This window comes from Urocitellus parryii, chromosome 11 (genome assembly GCF_045843805.1).
Source record: "Urocitellus parryii isolate mUroPar1 chromosome 11, mUroPar1.hap1, whole genome shotgun sequence".
Lineage (NCBI taxonomy): Eukaryota > Metazoa > Chordata > Mammalia > Rodentia > Sciuridae > Urocitellus > Urocitellus parryii.
The window spans coordinates 121,755,187-121,765,480 of NC_135541.1; the positions used below are offsets into that span (position 1 = coordinate 121,755,187).

The window sequence follows — 10,294 nt, forward strand, 5'->3', positions numbered from 1 at the left end:
GCATATATTTTCTTTATTTCCCTCTTATTGCAACCCTGTGAGGTGGGCATCGTCGATGGTAAAAGTTATGACGGGCTGAAGGTCACATTCCCATGAAGTGTCAAAACTAGGATTAAAACTCTTTCCACTCTGCCCTGTCTGACGTGCCTTGATGAGCACAGTTAAAATTTTGAGTTGCTTTAAAAAATCCTCCTGAAATCTATTTTCTTTGTATCTTATCATTCTTTTGTGCCTCTTTTTCAATATTCAGGGTTTATCTCAAGGACGTCTCCTCACTTCACTTAGTCTCTTCTCACATGATTTGATAACCCATCATATGGAGGCAGTAACTGTTTGCAGGCTCTGTTTTGACAAGCTCGGAAAAAATGCAAGAAAGAGACTCAGGACTAAAGACAACTGTGCCTACTTAACTGGGAGGAGGTGTCCTGGAGCGGGCTGAGGCAGAACTGGACACTGGAGGAAGGGACAGATAACTACCACTAATTCTCAACTCCTGGTCCGGAGATGGTCTCCGGATAAAACCGGTTAATCTCATCCAAAGCCACGTCATTCCAAGCTTTCCAGCTTCCCAAAACCTTTGGAGAGGAGGATGCAGCTAGAAAAAGGATAGATTTCTTGTTGGGTCAAAAGGGTCAAATCCGATCGGCCTCCACACTTACAAAACCGGTTTCACAATAAGCGAGCGTGGACGAGGCTAAGTGCCACCCTCGGGATGACGTCACGAGACACAGCCCTATCAGGTCATTACCGTGTTTTACATATCCAGAAAGACCCATTTCCACTGTGGGGCAAATACAAGTTTGTTTAGTCACATGGGTCATAAAACACAAGTAAAAAAGCATTCTAGAAAAATCCTTCCACATTATTAGGTATAATATTTTTTTTCATCATGTTTTAGGCTATCTGGGGGGAAGATGAGGTCCACCTCTGGAAATTTTAAGATGTTGTCCCCCCTCTGAGAAAAGTAGTTGCGTCCGACTCCTCCCCGCCCGGCGGTTTCGGAGGCGCGGCCGTGACGTGAGGTTCTAGGCGGGGCTGGACTGGCTCAAGTGCGCTCTAGAGGGGGAGCTTCTTTAGGGGAGAAGGCTGCCCTGGAAATAAGCCTCTTTTGTGTATGTACATTTTCTCCTTTTTTTCTTCTCTCCGTACTTGTTTAGTCATGAATTAAAACATATGGAAGATGGAGGGACCTCAGTCCTCTTTACAGCTATGAAGAGGGAGGGGATCCCTCCTCCTTGCCTCTCCCAGTGGCCACGTCCATTTCGCGCGGAGTGGCCCGATTTCAGGGGTACGATGGGTCCGCGTTAGGGATAGGAAAGCCGAGTGGCCTCATGGCCCCGCAGGGAGGCGCCCCCCGACTGGTGCTGCTGTTTAGCGGGAAGAGAAAATCCGGGAAGGACTTCGTGACCGAGGCGCTGCAGAGCAGGTGTCTGTGGGGAGGGGAGGAGGAGGAGAGGGAGCTCACTGCGTCCGGCGACCCAGGGGAGCGTGTGGGTCTGCTGGAGTGGGCTTCGGACCCCAGCTTCTCTGGTGGCCGGGCAGGAGGAGCAGGAGAAGATGCAGGATTGCCACCATCACTTAAGACAGCCGTCTGCACACGCCCACTCCAAAGACAGGCGACCACTTCCGCAAAGCCCTTAGCTGTAGGACTGTCTCTCCAAGAGTCACCAATGAAACAGTGACTACCAAGGCACCTTCTGTATACTTTTCCTATTCTCATGACAGTGCTGTGAGGTAATTTACAAATAAAGAAATTGACGCACAGATAAGGGATTTCTTTAAAAACATACCCAGTATGTGTCTGGTTCCAAAGGCAATCTTTGTTCATTGAGGACAAGGACCCCTAATAGTAGGGATTTAATAAGTCTTTATTGTATGCCAGGCACTGTACCTGTATTAATTTATTTAATCATCATAACCTTTGGTAGGTACCGTGTAGTGTTATTTGCCTCTCCACTTCACAGATGAAGCAAGGGAGGCTCTGAAAAGTTAAAAACAAAATTTGATGGGGTTGCAAATTAAGTGGCGAATCCAGGATTCAAATTCAGTTTATTTCAGTTTTAGCTCACCACTTCCCCCAAATAATAATAATGCCTTTAGCCTTCGCTCATTGTTTTTTCTTGGAGCAAGATATTCTGTCTGGCATTTTTGCTGGGGACTGGGCTAGGAGGGCAGAGAAGGGGAGAAAGTGGAGTGGGGCTCCTCTCTGCTTTTTCCCCATACTGGGGATTGAACCCAGGGGTGCTCTACCGCTGAGCTACACCCCCAGTCCTTTTTGTTTTTTATTTTGAGACAGATTCTCACTGAGTTGCCCAGGCTGGTCTTGACTTTGTAATCCTTCTGCCTCAGCCTCCCAAGTTGCTGAGATTATAGGTGCACCACACTCCAGGTGCTCCTCTCCCCTTGAGGGCTAGTAGGGTGTGGTGTCAGGAAACTGTTTTGGGTACCCTGGGGGTTCTGAGAGGTTGTGGGGGATTCCAGGGCAGAGATCCATACACAAATTCACCACCAAGTATCTACCATCATTTCCTAAATTGCATCTCAGCTCTGGAAGTTAAATAGCATTAAGAAACAGAGGTTCTGAGATTAGACTTCTGGGATTCACATCGTAGCTCAGCCTTAGTGGCCCATCTGGTACACATTTCATATTGACTCTGCCTCAGTTTTGACATTTGTTCAATGCAGACAAAGACAGGAGGGTGGAAGAATTAAATGAGGTAATGCATGTAAATGGCTTAGAGAATAATTCTTGGCATCTAGAGAAGGCTCAGGAATGAAACGTTGGCTATTTTTATTTTACTCATACTGGTTTCATTAGTTACAGGGTTGCTTCAGGTGAGTCAGTTCCCCTCACTTAGCCTCAGTTTCCTCATCTGAACATAAGAACACTCGTCTCACCACGTTGGTGTTTAAGTGTAGGTGTGAGCAGCCCAAGGCCAGGGCAGAAGTTGTGTATCTCATTCATATTTCTGTTACCTGGAATCAAATATGGTGCCCAATAAATGACTGACTAAGATCATGGAACAACTGAAGGGATGAGTTTTTTATGTTGTGGTGACCAAGTTAGTTGAGGCTGAGATATCCCTGGTGGTGACTGGGTTTAGGGTACTAGCAGTAACTTAATTGAGGCAGAATATCATTAGGCCTGGAGGCCTGGTGGGTTTTCTTTCTTTCTTTTTTGTTTTTTGCACCAGGGTTTGAACCCAGGGGCAATTAACCACCAAGTCCCAGTCTCAGCCCTTCCCGCTCCCCCCGCTTAAAAATATTTTTTTTGGTAGATGGACAGAATACCTTTATTTTATGTATTTATTTATTAAATATATTTTTAAAATTATTGGCCACAATACCTTTATTTATTTATTTATTTATTTATTTATTTATTTATTTATTTATTTAATGTGGTGCTGAGGATCAAACCCAGCGCCCTGCACATGCCAGGTGAGCACTCTACTGCTGAGCCACAATCCCAGTCCCCCAGAATGCCTTTATTTTATTTGGTCATTTGTATGTGGCGCTGAGGATCGAACCCAGTGCCTCGTGCGTGCTAGGCAAACGCTCCGCCACTGAGCTATAGCCCCAGCCCTCAGCCCTTTTATATATTTTATTTAGAGACAGGGTCTCGCTGAGTTGCTTAGCGTTTGCTAAATTGCTGAGGCTGGCTTTGAACGTGTGATCCTCCTGAGCCCCTGGGATCACAGGTGTGGGCCTCCGTGCCTGGCTTGGAGGTTCTCCGTGTACTTATCATCCTACGTTTTATCCCTTAGCGTCAGGGCTCCTTTATATTCATTTGAATTTCATAATGATCCTGTTTGGGAGAAAGAAACTCTTATCCCTGTTTATAGATAAGGAAAAGGGGTCAGGGGCGTTGAGAGCTGCCACAGTGACACAAATAGCAGTGGGAGAAATGAGGGCTCGACTTAGGCCTCTGGACTTCTCTTCCGGAGCCTGGAGGCTCCAGGAAGCCCTGGGTTGACTGGGTCCTCTATCTTCCTGTCCCACAGACTTGGAGCTGACATCTGTGCTATTCTCCGGCTCTCTGGCCCACTCAAGGAGCAGTATGCTCAGGTAGGTGGTGGCTCTGTGGCATCTGGGAACCATCTCCCAGGCTTTGGAGATGTGACTGCTGCTGGCAGAATGGTAGCCATCTCTTGGTTTTCTGTGAGGGGTATTTCAGGGGCATTTTCAGCTTAAGCGCCTTTCTTTTTTTTTAATATTTTTTTTTCAGTTAGACACAATATCTTTATTTATTTATTTTTATGTGGTGCTGAGGATCGAACCCAGGGTCTCGCATGTGCAAGGCGAGCACTCTACCGCTGAGCCACAGCCCCCATCCCTTAAGCGTCTTTCTTAATAGCCTCACTTACTCCAGATCACCTCTGCAGAGCACGTTCAAAAGGGTGTCCAGGGAAGGCTATAGATATTCGAGTTGACAGCTCTGATGCCATTTGATATGCACATGTCTGCACAAAAAAATGACAGCTTACATCTCCCCCCTTCCCTGCTGGCCTGATGGAATGCCCTAGAATTTTCTCCTTAGATATTTAGTGACATGAGTTGTCAAAATAGATTGTTAAATGAAGAGCACAAGTTGTAGAATAGTGTGGTACATCTAAATGCTGTTTTGTGTTGCTATAACAAAATACCTGGGGTTGGGTAGTTTGTGCAGAAAAGAGTTATGGAGGTACAAGAACATGGTGCCAACATTCACCTGGCTGCTGGTAAGAACCTCATGGTGGAAGAACAGTGAGCAAAAGAGGTCATATGGCAAGAGAGATTGCGGAAGGTACCATGATTACTTTACAACAACCCATTCTCACCGTAACCAATCCAGTCCCAAGAGAGAAGCTTTAATTCCTCTTAGAGGTTCCAGCATCACCAGTTGGGATCATGATTTTCTCACTGAGAATGTCTCCATACCGTAACAGTAGAGAATGCAACATTTGGAAAGGACTTTTGACCGAGAATTATAGAAGAATTAAAAATATATTTTGCTCACATATCCAGTTCCTCAACAAGTACGTGGGAGGTGCCTTGCATTTTGTTAAGCACTGCTCAGGTGCTGGGATGTCTGTGCACTTCCTGGGAAAGACACATGGGAGACTGTCCCGATGCCCTGCAGGGGGAAGACAGAGGTGGGACAGAGATTCTTTCATTGCAAATGAATTTGCGTCTTTTGAATTTTGAACCATATAGGTTTAAAAAAAAATTTTTTTTTAAGAGAGAGTGAGAGAGGAGAGGGAGAGAGAGAGAGAGAGAGAGAGAGAGAGAGAGAATTTTTTTTAATATTTATTTTTTAGTTCTCGGGGGACACAACATCTTTGCTGGTATGTGGTGCTGAGGATCGAACCCGGGCCGCACGCATGCTAGGCAAGCGCGCTACCGCTTGAGCTACATCCCCAGCCCCTAAAAAATTTTTTTGTTGTTGTTGTTGTTAAAATGGAATTTAGAAAATAAACAGGAACTCCCAGAATCTTGACTTCAGGAAGGGAACCCAGAGGGTGAGATCAGCTTTTCACAGAGAAGAGCCCCCTAGTGGCCCACATTCTGTTGCATCCAGGTGCACACTCCCAGGGACTTGGGCTCAGGGCAGTTGCCCAGTGTGGCCTCTGGGGCCACACAAAAGGAATGAATCCCCGCTTCTGTGCAGTAGCGCTGCCTCCGGGTGGGTCTTCTCTCGACTCCTGTGCGGGCCCATCCATAGCGGTCTGAGGGACCGTGGGATTGCAATTTTTTCCTGTGGAGAATCTTTCCCGATGAAGTTGGATGCAGAAGTCCCTTGCTCCTGGGAGACAGAGTGGGGTTAACAGGTAGTGGGAGAAGGAGGCAGGAGGGCCAAGGGGAGGTACTACTCAGCTTTCTCCCGTGGGACCTGAGGAACAGTTTCAAAACCACTAATGTACTGGAAAAATCCCAGATCAGGGCCTGCTCCAGATCTGCCGAGCCAGAGCCCAGAGGGATCAGGGAGGAAAGGGCAGGAGTTTGAGTTTGCATTTTTAAGACTTCCAGAGGAGGCCCTGACAGACCCTCCTGCCCTGTTACTGAATTGAGTTGGATGCGGTGGCTCACGCTTGTGGTCCAGGGGGCTCAGGAGGCTGAGGCAGGAAGATCGTGTGTTCAAAGCCAGCCTCAGTAACTTAGTGAGGCCCTAGGCAACTGAGTGAGACCCTGCCTCAAAATAAAATACAAAAAAGGGCTGGGGATGAGGCTCAGTGGTTAGGTGCCTCTGGCTCAGTCTCCATCCCCTACCCTCGTCCCAGAAAAGCAGGAGGAGAGAGGGAGCCTGCGGGAGGCCTTGCTGAAGGGGAACCAGACCTGAGCGGTGACGCTCTTCACACCCCTTCCCGGCCTGGACCCTCTGGCTGTGCCCCTCTGGCTGTCAGGATCCTGGAGAAGGGGTGGCCAGGTCTGGAGGCAGCTCCCGGGGGTGGGGGTGGGGACCAGGGTTTTCAGCAGAGTGCCAGGAATGTGGGGAAGGGGAAGGGACCAGGGCCAAAGGCTGGGGGCACGACTTCCCCAGGAGTTGGGGTGGGGCAGGCGGTGGCGGGGGACGTGCAGTGAAGTTGGTTGGTTTTTGTCAGATTTCCCACTTGAGTTGAAGGCTAAGCCTGTGCCCAGGGGTTGCCAACTAATTTCAGGATTAGTTTAAGCCAGAAATAATTGGGAAGGTAAAATTTGCAAAGAGAAAACCACATCAAACATTCAAAGACAGATGGAAACAGTTTCTGGATGACCCCGGACCTTCCTCCCACCTTTGAGTGACGGGGTTTGTCCTGTTCCAGAACTCTCTCCTTTGCAGACCTTTGGCCTAATGGCTGGAGTCATTCTTGCTCTAGCTGGGGAGGTGGTGCGGCAGGGCCTGCTCTTCCAGTTCTAGGAGGGCCTTGGAGGTGGAGAGGGCAGTGCCTGAGGTGTAATATGCTTTGGACAGGAGCACAGCCTGGACTTCCAGAGACTTCTGGACGCCAGCACCTACAAGGAGGCTTATCGGAGGGACATGATCCGCTGGGGGGAGGAGAAGCGCCGGGCCGACCCGGGCTTTTTCTGCAGGAAGATCGTAGAAGGCGTCTCCCAGCCCATCTGGGTAAGAGGTCACCTTGGCAGCCGGAGGACAACCTCTCTCCGCAGCCCTCGCTGTTCCCAGCCCCCTGTCTGCCCTGCCCTGGTCCTGGGCAAGTCCCCCGTCTTTCCCCAGGCGTCACAGCAGCCCCCACTCCTCTCGGTCTCTGGCTCTGGCTGTGTCCTGTGATCCCTTCATCGCACAGTGGCCTTTTACAGAGGAACACTAGTCACGCCACTGCTAGTCTGCAACACTTTGGTGCTGGACGCACACGCCTGTCATTTCAGCTACTTGGGAATACTGAGAGAACACTGGGGTGGGGGGACCCAAAACAAGACCCTTTGGGGGTTACCCATCATTCTTGTGAACAAAATCAGTCCTTAACTTCTGGACGTTGCTCCTGCTCCTTTCAGCCTCTTTACTCCCTGAGCTGCAGCTGCCCTCTCCTTCCCTGTTCCTTAAATAAATCAATCTCGTTTTGTTTTTCTTTCTTTTTTTGGTACTGGGGACAACCCAGGGGTGCTCAACCATTGAGTCGCATCCCCAACCCTTGTTTATTTTTTATTTTGACACAGGGTCTTGCTAAGTTGTTTAGAGCCTCACTAAGTTGCTGAGGCTGGTCTTGAACTTGCGATCCTGGGGTTACAGGCATGTGCCACTGTGCCCAGCTGCATTATAGGCTCTGAAGACAGGTGCATTTTACCACTCTAGCTTCAGCACGTGGCATAGTGCCAGCACCTAGTAGGTGCCTCCTGAAACCCTTGTGCAGCGCTCTATTCGGGTGAACAAGCGGTCTGCAGGGGGTCGGCACGCAGCAGTGTTCTCTCAGTGTGTGACCGGATGGAAGGAGGAACTGAGGCCAGCTGCTCTGTCCTAGCTGCTCTGGTGCTCACGATGCTGATGCCGGGGTGGATGCCGGGGTGGAGCCGCACAGTGGTTTGGTTTCTCTGGTATCCCCCTTCCCGCCAGCTGCAGCAACCTGTCTGTGTCCCTGCCCTGCAGCTGGTGAGTGACACACGGAGGGTGTCTGACATCCAGTGGTTCCGGGAGGCCTATGGGGCTGCGATGCAGACGGTCCGCGTGTTCGCCTCGGAGCAGAGCCGGCAGCAGCGGGGCTGGGTGTTCACGCCAGGTAAGCTGCTTGTAGTAGCATCTGTCCCCAGGGCTTGGTTCACAGGTGAGACACACTATGTGGAGGTCACGGACCCTGACCCCAGTGTCCTGGGCCTCCTGCTGGCTCCTTGGTAAGCCTGAGGACAGTGAGGGAGAGGTTCCCAGGAGGGGTCTGAGGCCTAGGGCTCAGGAGTGGGACGGCAGAGGGTGTTCTGGAGGGTCAAGGTCTCCCTGTGACTCTGACTTGGTCCCTTTACCCAGGCTGTCCTCTCAAGGCCGATGGGCTTCTCTGGGGGTCTGGCTGAGACCCACCCCGTGACCCTCCCCTTTGCCTTGCAGCTCTGTGGGGGCTGACAGCGGGGGGGAGGAAGCCCCCAGCGTAGTTCCTCTTGGTGCACACACCCGGTGAGGGGTGTCCCGAGGCGGGAGCTCTCAGCAGTCTCGGGGACGCTGGCCCAGCACTGGCCTCCAGCCTGCCTCTGGTCACTGTGCCACAGGAGCTCAGGGCAAGGGTACCACCCTGCTGCCTGCGGGTCTCCTGGGCCCTCCTGTCGGCCAGGCTGGGCTGAGCACCTTGCAGACAGCGGCTCACTGACCAGCGCCCCAAACCCACCAAGTGGACGCTGCTGTTCCCAGGCCTGGAAGGGCCACCGAGAAGGCCTCTGCTTCTAGCCCTGCACACGTGGCCTCCTCGGAGGACTGCATCAGACAGATGGAGGGTAGAAATGAACACAGCGGGGGCTGGGGGGGCTGGGGCTGGGGCTCAGTGGTAGAGCACTTGCCTGGCATGTGTGAGGCCCTGGGATGGATCCTCAGCACCACATAAAAATAAGTAAAATAAAAGTATTGTGTCCATTCTGTTAAAAAAGAAAGAAGGAAATGAACATGGCCGTGATTCACGCTAAAGTGTCATGCCTTTTGGGTTGTGTGTGGTTTTATTTTATTTTATTCTGGGACTGGGGATGGAATCCAGGAGTGCTCTACCACTGAGCCACATCCTCAGCCCTTCATATTGTTTTATTCTGAGACAGAGTGTCACTAAGTTGCTGAGGCTGGCTTTGAACTTGAGATGCCCCTGGCTTAGCCTCCCAAGTGGCTGGGTCACAGGCGTGGGCCACCATGCCCAGCTTGTTTGTGGTTTTCCATGATGCGGTTCACCCTCTGTGCGAAGTGGCAAGTGAAGAGTTCAGTCAGCTGGCCGTGGGCAGTGTTGGAGCGGGTGGGGATGCCCCCCAGGGGGGCAGAGCGTGACTTTGGGGCAGCAGTGAAGAGGCAGGGGGAGGACCCTCTCCGCCTGAGCCCGCTGGCCTCCACGTCTGCAGGGCTGGGGCCTGACTTCACCATGCCTCTCCACAGGGGTGGATGACGCTGAGTCGGAATGTGGCCTGGACGACTTTGGGGACTTTGACTGGGTCATCGAGAACCACGGAGATGAGCAGCACCTGGAGCAGCAGTTGGCCAAGCTGCTGAAATTCATCCACTCGAGACTTTAGCTGTCAGGCTCCGAAGTGAGCTGGGCGTGCTGGGCTGGCACGGGGTTGGCTCTGCAGGATGTGGGGGTCCCCACCCTGACCAAGGTGGGGGAGCAGACAGGGCCTGTCCAGATTTCTTGGGGCAAGGGCGGATGGTTGTCAGGCAAATCAGAGAACCTTGAGGGAGCTGGCTCTCTGTGGGGAAGGCGCCCGACTTCCCTGCCTCCTCAGGAGGACACTTGGAGGGCACAGGAGGGAGGATTCTGCGTGCTTGAAGCAGGAACATGGCCATTGCCACGGGAGCCAGGCCTGTTGGCTCTGGTGGCCCTCCCTGTCTGGATGTTCTCAGCCCCTTGTTCTGGGCAAGGACCCAGAGCTCCCTGGTGTGCTTACTAATAAACCTCCTGGGGACACACACGCAGAGCCGATCTCTCTCCTGTCCCCAGTGCCAACCTGGACCGCGTGGGGCTCGGAGGGCCCTGGGTGTCATGGTGGATGTGGGTCCTGCATCACCGTGCACCTGCTGGTTGGCATCCTGTGCCTGCACCCCGCAGGTGAGAGGCCTGTTGTGTTGCAGGTGGGGTTGGGATCTGAAGGTCTTACGCTCGGGGAGAGTTCCAAGAAAGACTTAGTGTCCCATACAGAGTGTCTC

The 10,294-nt window shown here is 51.6% G+C and overlaps 1 protein-coding gene across 1 annotated transcript; it reads left to right on the forward strand.

The window, feature by feature from the left end:
• On the forward strand, nt 1–10,064 carry Pmvk (phosphomevalonate kinase). The gene is made up of 5 exons (XM_026404986.2): nt 1–1,426; nt 4,002–4,065; nt 6,929–7,081; nt 8,060–8,189; nt 9,527–10,064. The coding sequence occupies exons 1-5, from the start codon at nt 1,332–1,334 to the stop codon at nt 9,661–9,663; spliced, it is 579 nt and encodes a 192-aa protein (XP_026260771.2). The 5' UTR covers nt 1–1,331; the 3' UTR covers nt 9,664–10,064.
• The last annotated feature ends 230 nt before the right edge of the window (nt 10,065–10,294 follow it).

Bases quoted from the DNA above. Each gene is read 5' to 3' on its own strand.
- Pmvk (XM_026404986.2), top strand. From the start codon at position 1,332: ATGGCCCCGCAGGGAGGCGCCCCCCGACTGGTGCTGCTGTTTAGCGGG. The intron at 1,427-4,001 runs GTGTCTGTGGGG...CCTGTCCCACAG, and splicing joins ACCGAGGCGCTGCAGAGCAG to ACTTGGAGCTGACATCTGTG. The intron at 4,066-6,928 runs GTAGGTGGTGGC...TGCTTTGGACAG, and splicing joins TCAAGGAGCAGTATGCTCAG to GAGCACAGCCTGGACTTCCA.